This window comes from Chamaea fasciata, unplaced genomic scaffold (genome assembly GCF_029207755.1).
Source record: "Chamaea fasciata isolate MVZ Bird 193981 ecotype frontalis unplaced genomic scaffold, bChaFas1.0.hap1 SCAF_28, whole genome shotgun sequence".
Lineage (NCBI taxonomy): Eukaryota > Metazoa > Chordata > Aves > Passeriformes > Sylviidae > Chamaea > Chamaea fasciata.
In genome coordinates, this window is record NW_027094113.1 from 1,745,855 (window position 1) to 1,767,157 (window position 21,303).

A 21,303-nucleotide genomic window follows, 5' to 3' on the forward strand; every position below is an offset into this window, starting at 1 on the left:
AGGGAGACGCCGTCCTCCCTCTTCCTGCTGAGAGCTTGGGATGCCTGAGCTGCTCCAGGCAAGAGCTGAGGTGGGACCATGAGCGCTCTCAGGGGGCTCCTGCTGTGCCTGGTGCTGCTGCTCCCCTCGGCAGCTCTGCCCAGGAAAGAGGGAAGGGATTCCCCGATGGAGCTGAGCCTGCCGGAAGAGCTGGGGCTGGAAGCAGAAGGGAGAAAGGTGGGAAATGGAAGTTTGCAGGAGACACCCCGGTCCAGGAGGGCTGCAGCCGCTCGCCTCTTCTCCAAGCCTGAGCCGGGAGCCAAATGCCCGCAGGGAGAGGCTGAGGAGGGGGGCCCGGGCTGGTCCCGCTCCAGCCTGCAGCCCTGGCCCCTGGGGGGCCTGGAAGGGCCGGTGTGCAGGGTGAGGATGGAGCAGGGTGGGAGCACCCCGAGGCACATGGAGGTGGTGGGTGTGCTCAGCCACTACGAGAGCAGCTTCATCAAACTGCTGAGACGGCGCCGGAGCTGGGACGGGAACTTCGCGGGGACCTTCGGGCTGTGCCGGGCTGGGGAGGCGGCGGCTGCTCCCCATCCCCTGCAGAGGATCCACGAGCACCTGTTGGAGCCGGGGCTGGAGAGATTCCTCGTCCTGCACCTGGAGGAAGGTTGGTGGGAAAGCCCCGCAGGCTCCGAGGTGGAACAGGGAGGGGAAGGATGCAGGGCTCGGGGCGGTGATGCTGTGTGCTGGCCTGGTCAGGGATTTAAACACAGAATTCAATTTGGGGGGTTGGGTTCCCTTTAAAAACAGCGAAGGGATGGAGTGAAATGTTTCTGGGCACGTTTTTAAGGAGGTTTAGCAGTGGGGGTGGCAGCGCGGCTCTGCCATCTGTCCCCGCCTCTGGTGCCACATTCCAGCAGCGTTTTGGCAACACTCTCAGGGGTGCACAGGGTGGGATTCTTGGGATGTCTGTGCAGGGGTGGCTCTGGTGATTCTTGAGGGTCCCTTCCAGCTCAGGACATTCTGTGATTCTTGGTGGCTTCTGCTCTGCTCTCACGAGTGTTTCTCACTTTGTGTGGATGGGTTTGGGTCCCATCCCAGCTCTGGGGAGAAAGGAGCTTCAGCCTTATGGGAAAACCTCAACACACTCCCCTGTCCCATCCCGGTGCTGGAGAGGGAGTAACACCCTCCAGTTTAATCCGTAACAAGAGGTCGATGATGGTTCCTTTCGCCCTGAAATCTTCCTCTTCTCCTGGGATTTGGATTTTCAGCTGAACTCACCAGTGCCGGGCAGTGGGGACGCGGCTCTTCCCCGGGCAGTGGCCACAACGTCCCCGAGCCGCCACTGGAGAGCAGATTTCCCCGGGATCTGGGGGGAGGCGGCTCCCTGCTCGCTGGGTGCAGGGTGTGTCCCGCTCTCCGTCTCCCTGGAGCCGGGGACGGGACTCGCTGTGTCCCTTCACCCTGTCTGCTCCTGTCCCAGATGCTCTGGTCCCTGCATGGGGACAGTGCTCGGGCCGAAGCCCCTTCCTCACCCGCGGAGCCCCGCGGCGCCGGAGGGGACTCACGGCCGCTTCTCCCCCGTTCCAGTGCAGTGGGAAGAGCAGGTGAAGCTGCGGTTCCAGCTGGTTTTCCAGGCGGAGGTGGGAAAGGCTCTGGGAGAGCTGCAGGCGGCCGTGATGCTCTTTTACCTGGGCCGGGGCTCCGGGCACCCGCAGGAGCTGCTGGTCACGGGCCCGGGGCTGGCGCGGGACCAGGTGGGTCCGGGCCCTGGTGGGAGCGGGGGCGGGAGGCGGTGCCCCGGCTCTGCTGCCCCGTGCCTCTGTCATCGCTCCCAGTCCATTCAACAGCCCCTCCAGGTCCCTTTGCTGTCGCCTCCCAATTCATTCATCATTCCCCCAGTCCCTCTTGCTATCCCCTCCCAGTCCATTCACAATCCCCTCCCAGCCCCTTTGTCGCCCCTCCAAGCCCCTTCGCCAACCCCTCCCAGTCCCTTCGCCATCCCCTCCCAGCTCCTCCGCCCCGTCTCCCGCTCCCGCCGGGCCTGAAGATGGAGCTCTCACCCTGTCCGCAGCTCCCGCAGGGCCGGAGGGGCTGCCCGGGGTACCCAGCCCGCTCTGCGGTCCTGATCCCCCGCCTGCCCCTCGGGCTTCACTGGGTCTGCTGCACCCCGCGGCCCCCGGAGCAGCTCTGGGGCTGGGGGCGAAGCTCCCAGTGGTGCCCCCCCTCCCTGTGGCTGCTCCCTGGGCGACCCGGAGCCCGCAGGGGCCGCAGCGGGGGCTCACGTGAGTGTGTCCCCCGAGATGTCTCACCCACCCCTCGGGGCTTCTGCGTTTTCTCCCTCGGTGCAGAGGCTCTGCCTCTCCAGGGACACGCAGTACCTGGCCCTGGCAGCCGCCGCAGCCTCGGTCACCCGCAGCGAGGAGCGGCTCCGCTTCTCGGCGTCCCTGACCATCCGCGGCGGAGCGGGAGGTAGGGACGGGGGGACACCCCGGGGACAGCATCGTCCCCGCCCTCGTGTCCTCGCTCGGGGGTTCGGGGTCCTCTCAGGTCCACGAGAGGCGGCGGGGACAAGCAGGAGACCCCAGACCAACGTCCTGCCCTCTCGCTGCCGCAGCAGGTGCCGCCCTGCCCCGCACGGAGGTGCAGCAGCTCCTGTTCGGCTCCGATGACAAATGTTTCACCCGGATGACCCCGGTGCTGCTGCTGCTGGCCAAGTCACGGCAGCTGGAGGAGGAAGAGGACGAAGAGGATGCTTTGGCCCCATCCTCCTACCTCTCTGCTGAGGGGGTGGTGGACACGGCCCCGTACCCACAGCTCAGGTCCGTGGCCATCACTGCAGGCACGGGAAAACACAGGGGCTGGGAGATGGAGTGGGACAGGGGCATCCCCAGCTGTGGGACCATGGGCGGCCGTAGGGCACGACCAGGTGGGGACCCCCGGGGTACACGGGGGCCCCTGTGACTCTCCTGTATTCTTGCAGCCCACCCCAGGCTGGGACCGAGGAGCTGCCGACCCCCACCGCCCCGAGCCAAGCCAACACCTCGTCCCCAGCGCCCGGCGGCAGCGCCCAGTTCCTGACGATCCTGACGCGCTTCATCCGGCAGCTCCTGAGCTCCTCCAGCGAGCCGCCCCCCCAGCCCAGTGCCCACCACTGGCTGGACTTCGAGGTGATGGAGACCCTCCCTCACCAGCTGCTCAACCTGTCGGAGGAGGCGGCGCTGGAGCGGCTGGTGCAGTCGGAGGAGCCCTCGGTGCTGCTGCTGCCCCAGGACAGCGGGGCCGTGCTGGAGCAGCACCTGGGGGACTGGCAGCCGGAGGGCACCGTGCTGCAGCTGCTGCTGGGCAAACTGCAGGTGGTCATCCAGGAGCTCGGGGACACCCCGGCTTTCCAAGCCAACGCGGCGCTGTTCCAGCACCTCCTGACCTTCTGCTACTACCCGGCGGGGCCGGGGCAGGCCGAGGCGGCCGAGCGGGGGCCGGGCTCTCGGAAGCTGCGCACGCTGCTGCTGCTGAAGGCGCTGCAGTCGGTGCGGGCGCGCTGGCAGGAGCGCAGGAAGGTGCAGCGGCAGAACCGCAGCGCTCGGCACCAGGCGCACTGCCGGCTGCAGGAGCTCACCATCGACCTGCGCGACCGCCACTTCATCGTCATGCCCACCGTGTACGCGGCCAACAACTGCGAGGGGCCCTGCCGGCTGCCGCTGTCCACGCGCGTCCCCAGCTACTTCTCGCACACGGTGCTGCTGCTGGGCATGCAGGAGCGCGGCTCGCCGCTGCGCAGGGCTCCCTGCTGCGTGCCCGTGCGCTACTCGGACCAGCTCATCATCAGCCTCTCCTCGGACGGCCTGGAGATCCGCAAGTTCCCCAACATGGTGGCAGAGGAGTGCGGCTGCCGGTGAGGCTCCCGCCGGCCTCCCCGCTCGCCGCACCCCGGCCCCGATCCCGGTTTGCCCTCCCGGCTCGGGATCTGGTGCTTCTCGCCGAGACGGGAGCTCCCCGTGTGTCCTTTCCCCATGGTTTGGCTCGTTAGCGTCGCACTGGTTCTGGGTTCATCGCCGCCTGTCCCTGGGGCTGCTCCGTGCTCCGCTGGGGCTGTCCCCGCTCCCGCGGGGCAGTTTGGGCCGGGCACGGGCAAGGCAGGGCTGTGGGGCGTGGGCAAAGCTTGGCAGATCCAGGCAGGACCATTCTTACTTATCCCTCACCCTCTGCTCCTGTAGTGGCTGGGAAGGGCAGGTGCTGCTTCCTCCAAGCCTTGCAGCGTCCTCCCAGCCCACGGCCCATCACGGGACCCCCCCGGCCCCACGGCTCCATCTGTGACAGCAGAGCAAGAGGCCAAATCCCCTCGCGGAGAGCAGCCGTGCCCTGGGGACACGTGTCTGTGTGAGCCGGGGCCGCGAGGAGCCGCTGGCCGTGGCTTGGGGCTCCCGGCCAGGTCACATCTGCGTCACCCCGCGCTGACCCCGCTGCCGGGGCGAGGCGAGGAGGGAGGGAGCGATCCCGTTACACCTCCCGGGCTGCTCACACCATTAATGGGAGCGGGAGCTAAAGGCTGCCAGAGCACCTGCTCCGCGTCCCCGCCGGCGTCAGCGCGGGCCGCCTGCCCCAGATCATCTTCCAGCTGAGCCCAGCCCTCAGCCGGGGAGCCAAACCCTGGGGAAGCAGCTCCTGCGCTTGTCCTGGCTACACCTCCTTGGGTTTTGCAGTGTCCCCACGGCGAGGCACGGCTGGAGGCTGGTACCCACCAGTCCCATCTGCAGGATTAGCCCCGAGCCCCTCGGGTTTGGGGGGCACAGAAAACACACACACACATAACCAGGGACAAAACACATAACCAGGGACAAAACACATAACCAGGGACAAGGGCTTTTCTCATTTTCCTTTTTTTTCTATTTTTTTTAAAAACATCCAGTCGAATACCTTATTAAAAATGAAAATAGTTTATTTTAACCACTGTTGATTTAGCAAATACTGAAACCTGCCATGGGTCGGGGCTGTGAACGTCTCTGGCTGTGTGATATTGCTCTTGTGTTTCCTTCCTAAAAGCGACTCGGAGAAGGCGAGGCCCGCAGGGATCCCTGCTTGAAGGGCTCCAGCCCTGCTCTGTCACCAGCACCTTCTGGGCCACCCCGCAGCAATGGGGTGAGGTTGGGGGGTCTGTCCCTGATGTCCCTCTGAGGACAGCTGCAGCCTGATTCCGTAACCCAGAATATTCTTCTCTCTTGATTTGCATTCAATAAAACCATTAACCCAAGAGCTGCACAGTCTGGACACAACTCTGTTCACTGGGATCCCAGCACTGCCCTGGAACCACGAGTGGAGATGGACTGCGGAGGGATTTGGGGTGGGGATGGAGAAGTAACGAGGCCCAAAGAAGCTCCTTCCATGAGTCCTTTCAGGTCGCCTTTGTTCCGGGGGCAGGGGCAAAGTCCCCGGGGAGGCTCATGCCAGGCTCCTGGGCTGCTCTGCTGCTGCGCGGGGGTCCTGGGGTGCTGGACACCCGGGGGTGTCTCTGGAGGGCAGGCGGGGCCGGGGGTCCCTTGTGTGGGCAGTGGTGGGATTGGATCCCCCCGGACCCAGCGTCATCGAGCCCCGCGCCCGCCCGGCCTCAGTCGCGCCTCTTGCCCTCCCTGGCCCGGCCGTCCCTGCCCGGCGCCGGCTCCCAGGGCTTCCTGCCCTTCTGCTGCTTCCAGTCCCGCCTCGGGCTCTCCCGGCCGCCGTCGGCCCTGCCGGGACGGCCCTTCCACCCCTCCCTCCTGGACTCATCCCGCTCCCGCCGTCTCTCCTTCCTCTCCTTCCTCTCCCGGTCCCGCTTCTTCTGGGGCTGCTGCTCGGGTTCCCTGGCGGCCCTGGGGGCTCTGCCAGGTTTGTCCCCCGGGGTCCTGTCCTTGGCTCGTGCCTCCCTCCGGCTGCTCCGCTCTGCATGCCCAGCACGGCCTTCCCGGGCTTTCTCCTTCTTCTCCTCCTTCTTCTTCTTCTTCTCCTCCTTCTCCTCCTCCTCCTCTTCCTCTTCCTCCTCATTCTCCTCTTTTTCTTCCTCCTTCTCCTCCTCTTCTTCCTCCTCCTCCTTCTCCTTCTCCACCTTCTTCTCCTGCTTCTCCTGGCTCTTCTTCCCCTCCATCACAGCCATTGACACCTCGGGGACGTCTGCAGGTTCTTCATCCTTGTCCTCATCCTTGTCCTCATCCTCATCCTTGTCCTCATCCTTGTCTTCATCCATGTCCCCATCCTTGTCCTCATCCTCTGGTGTTGTGCGGCCAAACCACTTCTTGAAGATCCAGGGTTCTGCCTGTGGGGACAGAGGGGACCAGGAGCTGATGATGCAGCCCAGGGAGCGGGACTCCTCTCCACCCCCCCCCGGGGACAAGCTGCTCCCTGCCCCGGGAGATGCCACCCTGACCCCTACCAGGTTGCTGTCAGCTTCGCTGTCATAGTCATCGTCACCGTCCTCGTCATCACCATCATCCTCCACCACGCTGCTCTCTGGTGGTGGCGCAGGCTGGGCGGTCACCACCTCCGGGATCTCCTCCACCTTGGGGCTCACGACCTCTGGGAGGGGAGAGGGACAGGCCAGTGTCAGCCTGTTCGGGTGGGATATCCCAGACAGGGGCTCCCAGGGCCACCCCAGCCTGCGATGCGTCCCTGTCCCCAGCTGGATCTGGGAGGGGACTGAGCCTTGGACCCACCGGGAATGGGAGGGGGCGGAGGTTCCTGCCGGCCGCGGGCGAGTCCCTCCTTGGAGCATGGCGCTGGAAGAGAGGAGGGCACAGGAGCCAGGCGGTGGCAGCACGGTCCGGCCGCCCCTTCCCGCTCCGTGCGCCTCCCGCCTCACCTTGGAGCAGCTGGAAGGTGACGCTGAGCAGGGCGACCACGGAGGCCACCAGGATGCACTTGTTGAGGGTGAGCCCTTCCCAGAGCAGCGGCTCCTCCGCGGCCTCCAGGCTGGGCGGCTCCACCTTGCTCTGCACGGGGAGGGTCCTGGGGACTGGGGCCCCCGGGGAAAAATGTTACTGCGGGGAACTGGGAAGAGGCAAAGGGCTCTGAGGGGGGGAGTGGGAAGAGTTCTTAACGTCCTCCTGCGCAGCCCACTCAGGGCAGGGACAGGGACAGGGACAGGAGCTGCTCCTGCCACGTGTTTGCGCTGCAGGAGTGGGGACAGGAGTGTCCCGGGGGCTGAGACCGAGGGGTTTGGGCCATGGTGGCGTTAGAGAATCCTGGGGATCAAGCTGGGAAAAGCTCTGCCCGTGCTCCTCCTCCAGCAGCAAATCTGGGCAGGATGGAGAGGAGGAGGAGGAGGAGGAGGAGGAGGAGGAAGGTCTGGCAGGCGGCTGAAGAGCCCCGTCTCCATCCCCGTGTCACTGATTTCCCCGGGGACCGTGGAGAGCACAGCTCCTCCTGTCACCGCTCCACGGGCACACAGTGCCTCCAGGCTGGCCGGGGACCCGGGATTGTGCCTCAGGGGCCCCCCGGGGGCAGGGTGGCCATTCTGGGGCAGGAAGGGCTTTCTCACACACGCACCTGGAGGCCCGGCAGCGCTGCCCTTGGCTCCCACCTTCTCCACCCGCTTCTTCTCGGCCGCTTTCCTGTCCCCGCCGAGCGGGGCTGGCTCTGGCATGTCCGGCTCCTGTCTCTGCCTCGGGCTGGTCCGGGTCCTGCTCGGGGACTCTCCTCCTCTATTCCCTGCGGGGAGGGCGCAGAGCGTGGCCGGGGGGACAGGGACACGCTGCTCTGGGGGTCGCCGGGGCTCAGCCGGTGCTGCCCCAGCGAGAGGCACCAACCCGGCTCCTGCAGCACCTGGGGCGTGTGTTCACCTCAACAGCCTTAAAATAGGGCCGTGTTTCACGTTGTTTAAGCTGGATTTGGCCACGAGTTAGCCCCGGCACACACGGGTGGGCTGGAGACTGAGGGTGCCCAAGCTGTGCTTGGGATCCCCCCGGAGCAGCCCTCGGGGCCGGATTGGGCTGCAGCACCCACTGAGGGCCGGCTCGATGTGCCGGGAGCGGAGGGAGCCGCGCTGTGCTCGGGCTCGGTGCTGAGCGGGGCCTTGGTGGCCGGGCGGGGTGTTGGTCGGTGGCACCAGGGAGAGCTGCCCACCGGCATGGATCAGTGACAGCGACAGCTGGGGCACCTTGGGCTGCCCCGGGACGGACGTGCTGCAACACTGCCGGGTGGAATGTCACTGCGGGACAGCCCCAGCTCGGCCCCCTGACCCTGCCCCGGCACAGGGATCCATCCCCGGCACCCCCTGCCCTGGCACAGGGATCCATCCCCGGCACCCCCTGCCCTGGCACAGGGATCCCCCCTGTCACCCCCTGCCCTGGCACAGGGATCCATCCCCGGCACCCCCTGCCCTGGCACAGGGAATTGTCCCCGGCACCCCCTGACCCTGCCCTGGCACAGGGAATCATCCCTGTCACCCCCTGACCCTGCCCTGGCACAGGGATCCATCCCTGTCACCCCCTGACCTGGCAGAAGGATCCCCCCTGTCACCCCCTGACCCTGCCCTGGCACAGGGATCCATCCCTGTCACCCCCTGACCCTGCCCTGGCACAGGGATCCCCCCTGTCACACCCTGCCCCGGCACAGGGATCCCCCCTGTCACCCCCACCCTGACCCTGAGCACTCACATGGGCTCCTCCGCTCTCCCGTGGCTGTCTCTGCTCACCGGAGCGTTGGCATCTGTTGAAGACAAGCACAGCACAGCTCCTTAGGTGACAAATTTCGGGAGGTGGGAATTCCCCAGGGGCTGGGGGGGTGTGGTGACACCCCCAGCCTGCAGAGAGGGCACATCTGGCCGTGTTTCCCCTGTTGGTGTTGCTGAGTCACCCGTGGATGGAGAGAGGTGCCCCAAGTCAGGCAAAAAGCCGCCCAGGCATCGAGGGGGTGCAACAGGAGCTCTGGGAAGGTCTGGGACTCTGAGCCCCCAAATGTCACCAGCCTGCATATCCCAGGGGAGTGGCAGCCCAAGGGACAGTGACCTCCCTGCCAAGGCACATGGCGGGCCCGACAGCCCAGGGTGTGCTCAGACACCCCAAAAACACAAGGCCGGACACTGGAAGGCCAGAGCGTGGACAGCGGGAGAAGCCCCAGCTACCATGGAGCAACCAGACCTCAGAAAGGAGCTCAAGGGGACTGCAAAGCTCCCGGAGGACTCTCAGGTCTTTCCCCAGCTGGGAGGTGGGAGAGCGGACTGAGGGTCCCCGGGGCTCCTCGGGGTCCTGTGGGTTTCTCTGCCCTGGGAGAGCCGTGGGGGTGGGAAGGCACCAAAAGCTCCCGGCACCACTGGCCTCAGCCCTCTTGGCATCTCTGAGTCTAGTGCCCCAGGTGGCACATCCTCCCCGGAAGGAAGAATTTTTGCCCCCTTTGAGGCAGGTTTAATTTCTTTCCCCCTTGTGGAACACTGAGAAAAGACACCAGTTCTCCGGATGAAACCTACGAGTCAACATTGGAAGCAGAACAGATAAAAAAGAGGAAACCTTTTGGCCACGGTCTGAAAGGTTCTTTGCTTTCAAGAGGAAATAAAATGAGTCTTCGGTTTGTTTAAGTGATGTAAGTCTGGTCCTTTCTCTGCTGGGAAGGGACAGAGCTGCTCCAGGACCCTCGTGGTGGCTGGGGGGGTTCCCAGACCCAGGGAAAGCACAGAGGCGGAGAACTTTTCCTCAGAGTGTTTTCCCCCCATGTGCTTGCTGTGTTTTTGAGCTTCTCAATCGTTCACCCTGGTTTTGGGCACAGATGAGCACCAGGAAGGTGGAGGAGGGCCCGAGCCTCTGTTCCTCTCCTCCCTGGCCACGATCCGTGTGTCCCATGGAGCTGCTGTCACACAGGTGCCCTCAATGCCCGAGGTCACCCTGTGAAGTGACACCACCACAAAGAACCATCTCTGCCAGGCTGAGCTGTGTCCTGCAGACTCTGACACACCTCTCCAGTAGCCATGGCTCATGACGAGGACAAGGAACCTCTTCTATCCTTCCTTGGCCACCTCTGAGCTCTCCCTGCCCACCTGGACATCCCTTTGGTGGCCTTAGGGCACCCCACGTCTTTCTCCAACGCTGCACAGGGGCCGTGTCACCTCGAGGGACCCTCACTAAACTGAGAGAGATCAAACACTGTGCCCTCAGCACAGCCCTGCAGGGCTCCCCCGTCCTCAGCTGAGCCCAGTGCCCTGTCACAGAGTGCCAGTCTCCTTCCACATCTCCACCCCTTGGGCTTCACCCTGATGGCGAAGCCCAAACAGCCTCCAGCCCCAGAGGCAGGCAGGTGTCCTCTGCCATGTGCCCCAAAGGCAAAAACCTGGCCCCAGAGCTGACCAGATCCATGGGGTCGGTCCCCTCTGGGCAGGAGATGGGGCTCTGTGCCCTGGCAGGAGGCGAACGCACCCCAGGGCTCTACAGCCCACGCAGGATCCTTGTCCCCAGCGGGGACGGGCCGTGTCACCTGCAGGAACAGCCCTCCTGGGCTGGTGATCCGGGCACAGCCACTGCCAGGCCAAGCAGGGCAGGGGTGGCCACCGACGCCAGGGACACTTTGCCCACGGCAGGGCTGGTCACCCGCAGCCCCGAGCCCAGCTGCAGCCGCCGGCTCGCCCTGCCCGTGCCCAGGAGCGCTCCCATCCCTCTCTCCTGCCCGCCCATCCCGGGACTCGCGCCCCGCACGCCGGATCCGTCCGGAAACGCTCAAAACCGCCGGCACTTCACAAATAATCAGCTCCGCTCTGCTGCTACCGGGACTTCTCCTGCACGGTCTCCCGAGGTCGCCTTCACCGCTGACTCACATCAAAGAAACTTCCAAAAATAGTCCCCTCTCCTGCCCCGCTCTCCCCGTCACCCTCGCCCGGGGATGAGCCCCGTGGCTCCCGGTCCCTGGCGGCCAGAGGGAGCCGGGCTGTGCCCAGGGGCTGCCCGGGGGCTGCCCCACATCAGGGCTTAAAAGCCACAGAAATTCTTACCTGGGGTCGGCCGCCGCCTCCTCCTCGGCTGCAGCCCCCGGGCGGCCCCGGCTCTCCCGGGTAAAGAACAGCAACAGCTGCCGGAGGGAGCCGGAGCAAAATAGCGCCCAATCACCGGGGCCCGAGCACCACAAAAGGCAGCTGAGCCCCGGCCCCGAGCGCAGGGGCTGCCCCGGGCACGGGGTGCGGCTCTCAGGGACACCTGCGAGGGCGTTTGTCCCTCTGTGACACTCCCGGAGAGCACGGGCAGGGGACGAGGCCCCCAGCCCCGCGGGTCTGAGCCAGCTGTGGGAGGGATGGATGGATGGATGGATGGATGGATGGATGGATGGATGGATGGGGGGGCAGAGGTGGAGCACAGAAACCTGCCAGGCACAGGTAAGGAGAGAAGATGAGAAATCCCCTGGGGGCAGCAGTGCTTGTATAACCCCAGTGAAAATCCCGTTTCGCAGTGTTTGGAGGAGTCCACTGCCCTCCCAGCCCTCTGGTGTCCCCGTTCCTGTCCCCAGGAGGCCTGTCACGGCCACAAGCACCCCCTGGGCAGGTGGGAGAGGGGATGTCTCATCCCACCCACTCCCAGGATACAGGGAGGAGATGAAGAATCCCATCTGGGGAGCTGCAGAAGACCCTCGGGCTCTGGCCCTGCCTGTGGGGGTTATCCTGAGCCCCCAGCTCAGCACGGGCAGGATCAGCCTCAGGCAGGAGCTCCTGTGCCAGGGATGTGGTGCAGCAGTGACTGGGACCACTCTGCCACATTCCACTTTGAGAACATTGCTTTTATGGAAAGGCTTCAGCCTCAACCCCCCCCAGATCCCTGAAACCGTAACATTTCACACCTGCAGTCTCGACATTTTTCTTTAGTGAGACCCAAAGGAGGAATAAAGCAGGCCCTGCCCTTCCCAGGACAGCCGCTGAGGCTGGGTCCAGGCCCTGCCTTAGGGGCTCTCAGCACATGAGCTCAGGAGCAGCCTCTGCTCCCCAGGGCAGGGATTTGCCCTCTCCGGCAGGGACAGGGATGAGCACACCGAGGGATGAACAGAGTGCCGTGGGAGCCGGATGGATGGAGAGGGGAAGGGGCTGCACGCAGCCCCCACACCGGCCAGAGCACTGGGCACACTCTCAGGAGACTTTTCCCACTCCAGCAGGGTCAGGGCTGTTCACTGGCATGGCATTTGCTTTATAGCGAGACGATGAAAGACGAAAATCATAAGCAGGCCAAATAAAATCCCTTTTCCTCCCAGTTAATCACGTTCCCCGTGCTGCCCCCAGGTTTGTTCCTTGCTCCTGCCTCCCGTGGGTGAGCTGGTCCTTCCAGGAAAGATGCCAGGGGCTGAACAGGCACCGTCTGCACTCGCGGAGCTCCGACAAAACACCCTCCCACTTCATCCTTACATGGAGCCACAGGATAGAGAGCTCTCCTCACCCTTCCCAGGACCTTTCAACACCCCGTGCCCGCAGCGGGGAGGGACCGGCAGCGTTTTTGCCTTCACACGTTCAGCTCGGAGCAGTTCCCCGTGGAGCTGCAAAGCCTCCACCTCCATCGCACAATTTATCCCGGGCAGATGGAGGAAAGAGATTCCTGGAGGCAAATTCTTTCCTAATCTCTTGAACCCCCCACCAAATCCCGGCTTCTTCCTCGCCCTGAGCCTGATAAAAGCGTCTCTGGGAAGGGGTGAGCTCAGGGAGGGGGAAACCCGATCCGGCTGGGAGAGCGGGAGGAGAGAGCCAGGTGGGAGAGCAGGGGAGGGCAGTGGAGCAGCGTCCAGGCCAAATGCTGACTCTGGATTCGGCTGGATGACACAGCCCCTGTTCCCTGGCTTCCCGGGCTGTCCACCAGCCTCTGTCCTCATGAATTGTGGTCCGGGCTGTGCTGCAGCATCCCCCCACTGCCATGGCAACGCTCACTTATCCTCCCACCAGGACATCATCTCCCTTCTCCCCGTTTTTAATAACTCGCAGTTAAAAGGCAATCAGAAAGGCATAAAATTAGTCACTGAGTATTTTCGGCACAGGCTGGTTCTGGGGATGAATGTTCCTTCTCTCTGTGCAATTCCCTCTCTCCCCAGAGCTCCCAGAGCCTGACTCTGTCTCCTCCTGCCACAGGCACGAGGGGTGGCAGATGCTTGAGCTGGCTGCTCCGGTGGCTTTCCCACTGCTCACCAGCCTGGCTGCAAGTTTCCCCCTCAGATTTCATCCCTGGCTCCATCAGAACCTGCCTGACCATGTTCCCAAGGCTTGGGACTCCAAAACACTTCGCAGCCTTTGGAGCCTTTAGCCTCCAACCCGGGCAGGGTTGGGCTCTTGGCCTGATTTTAGAGACGGGGATTTGGATGTTGTCCGCCAAGGCAAGTGCCCTGGGCACAGCACAGCTCTGCAGGAAATGCCCAGCTCCAGTTGTGTCACCCCCAGGCTGGCATTGTCCCTCGGGGGCCGCTGGTCTGAGGCTGCGCAGGGCAGGTCCCTGCTGCTGGCACCAAAGACAGGCTGGAGATGCACGTGGGGCTCACCCAGGTGCTGCATGGGCTTGTTGGAGGAGTTTGGTGTCTCCCAGCCCTCCACACTTCCCTCAGATGTGGCTGGGGATGCGTTCAGAGCGGGGCTGGTGGAAGAGACGATCACAGAAACACCAAAATTCTCCAGGAAATGGGGTGAAAGAGCACCTTGATTCCCTGCAGGACCCAAAACCCAAAGGCACAGGTGTCTCCATGGCAACCTGGCCACAGCCCAGCGCTGACAGCAATATTCCATTGACCCAAAATTCCTCTTTCAGCTGGATCCATCAGCCCTTCCCAGCCTGGGGGGTTGTGCAATGGCTGTGCTGACGCACAGCTGCTGCCTCCTTCCCCTGAGGAACCAAACATCCACCTGGGAGACAATTCCTGCAGGAACCACAGAGCTTTCCCAGCACTGGGGTTATTGAGGAGCACTTGGGAGGTTTCGGGAAGGGAAGGGATGTCTCCTCTCTGCCAGCTGTGCTGCTCCTGTCAGATCCCATCTGTCAGCACAGAGATTTCAGACCTGCTGAGCTGAGTGATCTCCTTGTAGAGGTGTGGATAATGGAAGGCCTTGGAGCAGTTTGGATGCTGGATGTTCCTGTGGCTCCACATCCCCAGGTGTTGCAGCAGGAGATGGAGCCTCCTCTGCATGAGTTGATTCCCACAGCTGATCCCTGGACGGGCTCCACGTGCCCAGGAGGGCTGATTGCAGATCATGGGCCTGCAAAGCTTCTGATGGCAGTTCTGACCAAGAGCTCAGATCCAGGCCCTTCCCTTGTAACAGGGACTTCAAAAACACGGCCAAGGGGCTCTTCTGTCTCCTCCCCTGGGTTTGAGATGGTGTGGAACTGCTGAGGGAAGATGGGAGCTCTTTGGGCTGGTACCCACAACTCGCAGCATCGATGGGACAAGAGGAAACGGCCTCAAACTGCTCCAGGGGAGGTTCAGGTTGGACATCAGGAGGAATTTCTTCATGGAAAGGGTGATCAGGCATCAGAAGGAGCTGTCCAGGGAGGTGGTGGAGTCACCAAGGAACTGGAGGTGGCACTCGGTGCTCTGGGCTGGTGACAAGGTGGGGATTGGGCACAGGTTGGACTCAATGGTCTCAGAGGTCTTTTCCAGCCTAAATGAGTCTGGGAGTCTGGAATCTTGGAGGATCTTCTTCCTCTTACCCTTTTAGCCTGGAGGGAATGCAATCCAGAAAAATGATGGCTCTTTGTTTAAAGGGAAGTGGCCCAGGGAGGGGGGACACCCCACCATAAGATTTTGGGTACACATTCCTCCAGCTGAGCATGGAAAAGGGGATCACATCTCTTAGAAAAACTCTTCCATGTCACCTCTGGCTTCCCAGCCCTGAGCTGGATCCATCCATCCCTCCATCCCTCCATCCCTCATCCCTCCATCCCTCCATCCCTCCATCCTTGGAGCAGTGTCCTGGTCACCTTCAGGCTCGGGGCTGTCTCACAATCACTCCCAGTGATGGAGGAATCCCGCTGGGGACAGGTTTGGCACAGCTGAGCAGGACAAGGAGCACACAAGGTCCTGCTCCCCGATCCTGATCCCTGCAGGTCACTGTTACAGTCACACAGTTCCAGACCCAGGACTGGCTGGAGCTCAGGCCACCCACCATGGTGACAAGATCAGGCTGGCAGGGACACAGACCACACATGGAACACCTTTGTCACCGGCCAGGAGCTGTGGATGTGCCGTTGGACGAAATGAGCTTGGCAGGGCTCCGTGAAGAGCAGAGAGGCAACAGAGAGGGACATCCTGTGGTGACATCCGTGTGTGAGCCTGAGCACAGCACAGGATCCTGCCCTGGGGATGGCTCCAGGATCTCCTGCAACTTATGGATGTCACTGGGACCACACAGGGGTGAGGGACACCCCCAAGCCACCAGCCAGGGTGACTGTGACACCGCAGTGACAGTGGAGGGAGAGCTTTCCCTGGGCTCATCCCATCACCCCTGGAAAGCCTCTCAGGTATCTGGAGCAGCTCCACATTAAAGCCACTCTGCCCACCCTGGAATCCACCTGTGCCCTAAAAACTCCAATTCACAAATCTCAGAGGTTTTGCCCCTTTTCCCTGGCAGAAGGAGCTCACTCAGGTCAGTGGGGACACAAGATCCAGGTCCTGTTAAATCCTGCTTTAGTCTCTTTCTGTAATTGGTCCATGATCCCTTTTCTCACAGCTCAGCACCATTCAGGCCTGATCACTGTTCTCTTTAAAGATTTACAGCTGCTTGTCACTCCCAGGAGAACAGGAGGATGTGACACCACTTGAAGGTGGCATTTCAAAGGAATTATCCCTGGAAGTGCCATTTGGGATGGGGAAAGTGGCCACGATATTTGTCCCACCGAGGGCTGGGGGCTGTGGCACACAGTCTGGAACAGCCGTGCCACGGGAAACTGAGGCAAAGGGAGATTTAGGGCAAGTGAAGCTTCAGGTGGAACACTTTGGGAATATTTAACATCCCAATGATCACAAATCCTCCTCTTTTTTTGGCTTTTCTGATGGATGGAGCGTTGGTGCATTTACCTCGAGAGGTTCTGGCACTGGAGGCTGCAGAACCCAACCTGTTCCTCCCTTCCCAAATCATTCCCAGAGGGGAAGCTGCGTCCCTGTGCTCCAAACAGGCACCTGCAAACAAGCCTGGGCACTGGGAATGAGAGGGCTCTGCCTCCTGTGGGAATAAGGAGCCGCTCCTCAGCTCCTCCCACAGAGCCACCAGCCTCTTTGGGATGATGGCACCCACTGGAGAGCAGGTCCTGGTGGATTTAACACCTGTCCCAGGGCTCCGGGTTGGCCCCACAGGACTGAGCAGCCAGTTCTGAAGGAATGAATCCATGTCCAGAGACTGTGCCATGGGGACGCTCCCAGACTTGGCAGCTGAGCCAGGAGCTGCTGGGCCGTGGGACATGGGGGGGAAGGAGACGTTCCAGGCAGGCTTCAGGTCTTAAAAGGGTCATAAAAGTACAAAATCCACCACAAAGTCCTCCAGGGACAGCAGAAATAGCAGGAACTTCCTACCCACCCCCAGACCTCAGCTAGGGTTTCCCAGTTTCCTTTGTGCCTCCCACCCAGGTCCCCACTTCTCTCTCTGTTATCAGACCAGAAATTCCCAAATTAAAACTTAGCAGGCTCCAGAAACCGAGGGCAGAGGTTTCACCCTGCCAGGCCTGTCTGCCCCCCCCTCCCTGCCTCACACCACAGATTTCTCAGTTCCTTTGGGACAGTCTGGGAAGGCTGGAGGGGTTTGGGTTCCTTCCTTATCCCCTTGCCAAGACCACGACTGTGCTCTGGGGCTCTTTGTCCCTCTAAGGCACATGCTGGGGTCCTCACAGAGGGACTTTGTCATCTCTCTGAGGTCTGGAAACTTTGATGACAACTTTACTTCTCCAAAACTCCTCTGAGTTATAGCGGGACAGAAAGGGCTGGGACCTGGGGATGAGGTTTTTGAGTAAAGCCCCTTGTGCTCCAGCTTTTCCTCTTTCTACTTCCACACAGCAATGCCAAATGTAATATGTTATGTAATGGGAACAAGCAAGAACCAAACCAGCAACGACTCCAAAGAGCAGGAAACTCCCTTTCCAAAGCCACACTCTTAATGAATCAGTTTGCTCTCGTTTAGCTCAGCACCCTTGACCCACCCTGCAGACCAGGCTTTGTCCAGTGCTGGCAATTCCAGTGCAACGAGGAGATGGCAAAGCTCAGGATCTTTAATGTTTTCCAGTTCTTTCCCAGTATGTCCTTGCTGGACATCTGTTCCTAAGATATGTCCTGCTCAAACAACAAGATTTTGTTTAAAATAAAGCTTGAGCCTCCCCAGGGCACCACGAACCTGCAGGAGAGTCAGGCTGTGACTGGAAGGGAAGGGAGAGATGGACAGAATTCACCCCTCCTTGCCATAACCCTGGATCCTGGATTGTCATCAGCCTGGTCCTGGAATCCAGGACCCAGCTCCACCACACCAGGACCAGCGTGGTTTGGGCTGGAGCAGCAGCCAAGGAATCCAATGTCTCCTCCACCCCGGAGCACAAACACAAAGCCCTTTTGGCAGGGCCCCTCTGTGTGGCTCTGAGGGATGGTGGCTGTGTCTGATGCCACCGGCCACCCTCAGCACCCACAGCTGCCAGGGCTGTGCTCAGTCCCAAACGCCGCGTTCTGGATGCTGGATTGGTGCTGGATACATCCAAGGCAGCTCCAGAGTCAGGAAGTCTGGGTTGGGAGAGATCCTAAAGCCCATCCAGTGCCACCCCTGCCATGGGCAGGGACACCTTCCACTGTCCCAGGCTGCTCCAAGCTCTGTCCAGCCTGGCCTTGGACACTGCCAGGGATCCAGGGGCAGCCACAGCTGCTCTGGGCACCCTGTGCCAGGGCCTCCCCACCCTCACAGCCAACAATTCCTGCCCAATCTCCCATCCAGCCCTGCCCTCCGGCACTGGAAGCCATTCCCTGTGTCCTGTCCCTCCATCCCTTGTTCCCAGTCCCTCTCCAGCTCTCCTGGAGCCCCTTCAGGCCCTGCCAGGGGCTCTGAGCTCTCCCTGGAGCCTTCTCCTTTCCAGGTGAGCACCCCCAGCTCTCTATGGGGTTACAGGAGATTTAGAAGGAAACCACAGAGCTCCCAGGCATCAAAAAGGCCCAGCTATAGGACTGTTCCTCCTCCTCACTCCCTGCCAACACCAAGAGAAAGCAAATGTCCTACAAAAGCCAGGCTGCATCCACCAACTTGTGATTAATACAAAATCTGGTGGAATCTTTCACTGACTGACAGAGAACTGGATTCAGGAATGAACCTCGGGTGGCTCTGCCCACCTGGTTGGGGGAAGGTGATCCAAGGCCTTTGGACAAGCACCTCCACCCAGGCAGCTCCAGGAATCATCCAGCCTGGAGCACTGCTCTGGTTTTTAGTCTGTGTTTTCACCAACACCACACGGGGGATGTGAGGACTGACTCTTCTCTTGTCCCTCCTGCCCAAACACCCTCGTTCCCACTCTGCTTTCAGCTGCCTGTGCCGTACTTTGGGCAGGGCTATGATTACACCTTGGATCACAGAGTTCAACACAGACTGAAGTGGTTCCCATGATCAGATACGACACCAGTCTGGTATTTGTTGGCAAAAAGGCACAAAGGAATGAAATGTGCCCCAGGATGGGGCAGGAAGGTGCACAGACATGCAGAGGAAGGGCAGTGTGCCCAGGAGCTGAGGCAGGAGCCTGCAGGCTCTGGTGGTAACAATCCTGAAAGTGATGATGGAATTATTAGAACACGGCAACACGTGTAGGAGTGGGTAGAAAAGCAGGTGAGGAGCTGCTGCCCAGGCTTCTCCCGGCAGAAAGGTGCTCAGAGTCCCTGCTAGCCAGGATCTGTCCCTGGGAGTACCCACACATCCCTGGGGAGCCAGGCTGGGAGAGCTGGAGCTGCTCACCTGGAGAAGAGAAGGCTCCAGGGAGAGCTCAGAGCCCCTGGCAGGGCCTGAAGGGGCTCCAGGAGAGCTGGAGAGGGACTGGGGACAAGGGATGGAGGGACAGGACACAGGGAGTGGCTTCCCACTGCCAGAGGGCAGGGCTGGATGGGAGATTGGGCAGGAATTGTTGGCTGTGAGGGTGGGGAGGCCCTGGCACAGGGTGCCCAGAGCAGCTGTGGAAGTGTCCCAGGCCAGGCTGGATGGGGCTTGGAGCAGCCTGGGACAGTGGAAGGTGTCCCTGCACATGGCAGGAGGTGGAATGAGATGGGATTTAAGGTCCTTTCCAGCCCAAACCATTTTGGTGCCTGTGATCTCTTGTCTTGAGACTCCTCAAGTGAAGATTCCTTGACTTTGTAGATCCCAAGAGAGGAGCAAGGACCTGGATCCAGCTGTGGGCTCCATCCTGGGAAGGAAATTGAGGCAGAGCAGTTGGAGGGGGTTTGGCAGGGCCCTGGCAGGAGCTCTGTGTCCTCTCCCAGCCTCACTTTGGCTCAGTTGCCGTCCAGTGGTGCCTCTGGGCTCCAGTGAAACTCTTTAAGGGACATTAAGCGACAGTAAGTTTTCAACACAGCTCCAAGACCAGTGTTAAAGCACCACCACCCACACTTCCCCCATTGCCTCCTCCTCTCCCCACCTGCGCCCAGCCTGCCTCAGCTGGGTCGGGGGAGCTAAACCAAAACCAGCTGAGTCCTTTTCCTGTTTTCTTTGACTATTTCACTGAAAAATTCACCACAGCCTGAAAGAACTGCGACATGAGAAATGAGACACTGAAATCCATGAGGAGGTTTTTCCATAGGAAATGCCGCAGGAGTCTCGGGCATGAGCATCCCCCAAATCCAAACACCACATCTGCCAGGCTCAGGGAGGAGCCAGCTCCTGCAGGTCACAGTCTCTAGGGCAGCCTCGGGTCCCTGCAGTGCTGCAGCTGCTTTCCTGTTCTAGATATCCAAGGATTTCAACAGCGAAAGTGAGGAGAGGAGAAGTCACCTCCCCTCCACTCACCTCTGCCCTGCAGAGAAGTGGGACACGAGACCTCTCCATCCCTACCAGCCCCTTGTGGTGTTGGTGGATCCCACACACCACCTCAGCCAGGGAGGGACACTCGTGTCCAGCAGCCTGCTGGTTATTCCCACCCTCCACAATGCCAGGAAGGTGCTGTAGGAATTCTGGGGGGGAAGGGGCAATTCCCCCTTTCCATTCTCACAGAAGCCATTCCCAGCTGGGGGACAAAAACTCCGCAAATTGCTGAGATCTGCCCTGCAGATTGCTGGGGTCTTCACCACTGGGATCTCCTGTCCTACAGCAACCAGGACCAGAGAACCACAGAACCATTAGGATGGGAGAAGAGTTTTAAGATCGAGCCCAACCATCAACCCACCACCACGGCCACCACTGAGCCACAATTGCCGCATCCACAGGTCGTTGGAACACTCCCAGACAGACACTGTGGTGGCCCAGCAGGTGATGAGAAGAGAATGAGGAAGAAGCCTGGAGAAAGCTGTGCCAGAATCCCACTGGGAGTGTTTTGCTCCTGCACTGGGAGCTGAATGATCTCACCAGAGAAGCATCAAAGCCTCTCTGCAGGTGAATGAGCAGCAGAGCCAGGCTGGGAACCCGGGACACGCCGGGACAGGCTGTGGCACGAGGAAGAGCCGCGATTTTGGCCACGGGGAGCTCGAGGCCCTGAGTTGCCCCGTGGGAATTCCTTTTAAACTCAGGCTGGGGAGGAGCCTGGGTGAGTAATTGCTCCGTGGCAGGTCCAAGAAGTGAATAATATTCCAAGAATAAAGGTTAAAAGCCTGGATACTCCAATGAAAGGCGCTCTATAAATAGGATGAAGTAGGCAGGGCGGTGGGAATAACAGGCGAAAAAACTCGATGTGGAAAAGGCCTGGGAAGGATCTGACACCCACAGTGGGATTGGACATGGGCTGGCTCTGCAGAACAGATCTCATCCATGCGTTTGCTTTTGGGGGTTTTATCAAAAAGAAACTTTTGTGCACCCCGTGCCTGCTGGGAGCCGCCTGGAACCACCCTGCCCCAGCAGTGTGGGATTTATCCCTGGACATAGTCCATTAGCCCTGGCTGGGACAAGGCAGCAGCGGGACAGGAGGTGAAATCTGGGGTTGCTCAAAACACCATCACATGGGACAACTGCTGTGCCCAAGGGAACGGGAGGAATTTCCTTTCCCATTTTTGTCCCCCATTCCCGTGTCCCTGGGTGGGACAAGGGGGCGCAGGGACAGCCTTGCTGCCAATGCGGCACAGGCCCTGCATCTCCCTCTTCCATTCCTGTGGGAAAATCAGCCCTCCCAGGGATGTTTATCCTTCCTTCCAGTTTACCTGTTGCTGGTTGGCGTTTCTACAGTTATCAGAAGGAGGGGTGAGGTCACAGCACAAATTATAACCAAAACCACTTTGGTT

The 21,303-nt window shown here is 61.0% G+C and overlaps 2 protein-coding genes across 4 annotated transcripts in view; one reads left to right on the forward strand and one right to left on the reverse strand.

Moving 5' to 3' along the window:
• On the forward strand, window positions 1–5,229 carry AMH (anti-Mullerian hormone). Of its 2 annotated transcripts, none has more exons than XM_066205602.1 (5): window positions 1–643; window positions 1,567–1,733; window positions 2,328–2,448; window positions 2,594–2,798; window positions 2,960–5,229. In XM_066205602.1, the coding sequence occupies exons 1-5, from the start codon at window positions 79–81 to the stop codon at window positions 3,873–3,875; spliced, it is 1,974 nt and encodes a 657-aa protein (XP_066061699.1). In that variant the 5' UTR covers window positions 1–78; the 3' UTR covers window positions 3,876–5,229. The 2 variants fall into 2 exon arrangements, with proteins under 2 accessions (XP_066061699.1, XP_066061700.1); XM_066205603.1 differs by having other exon boundaries at window positions 2,597–2,798.
• The window catches only part of LOC136302226 (cilia- and flagella-associated protein 251-like), a 24,205-nt gene continuing 7,895 nt past the window's right edge, over window positions 4,994–21,303 (reverse strand). Inside the window, exons 1-7 of one of the 2 annotated variants that reach the window (XM_066205604.1) lie at window positions 10,919–10,962; window positions 8,601–8,652; window positions 7,492–7,653; window positions 6,806–6,958; window positions 6,660–6,722; window positions 6,380–6,522; window positions 4,994–6,262 (exon numbers count right to left, since the gene is read on the reverse strand). In XM_066205604.1, coding sequence (XP_066061701.1) covers window positions 5,582–6,262; window positions 6,380–6,522; window positions 6,660–6,722; window positions 6,806–6,958; window positions 7,492–7,588 — 1,137 coding nt within the window. In that variant the 5' untranslated portion in view covers window positions 7,589–7,653; window positions 8,601–8,652; window positions 10,919–10,962 and the 3' untranslated portion in view covers window positions 4,994–5,581. Of the gene's footprint in view, window positions 6,263–6,379; window positions 6,523–6,659; window positions 6,723–6,805; window positions 6,959–7,491; window positions 7,654–8,600; window positions 8,653–10,918; window positions 10,963–21,303 lie in introns of those variants that run through there. The other variant, XM_066205605.1, reaches the window with a different exon arrangement.

Bases quoted from the DNA above. Each gene is read 5' to 3' on its own strand.
- AMH (XM_066205602.1), top strand. From the start codon at position 79: ATGAGCGCTCTCAGGGGGCTCCTGCTGTGCCTGGTGCTGCTGCTCCCC. The intron at 1,734-2,327 runs GTGGGTCCGGGC...CCCTCGGTGCAG, and splicing joins CGGGGCTGGCGCGGGACCAG to AGGCTCTGCCTCTCCAGGGA. The intron at 2,449-2,593 runs GTAGGGACGGGG...TCGCTGCCGCAG, and splicing joins CATCCGCGGCGGAGCGGGAG to CAGGTGCCGCCCTGCCCCGC.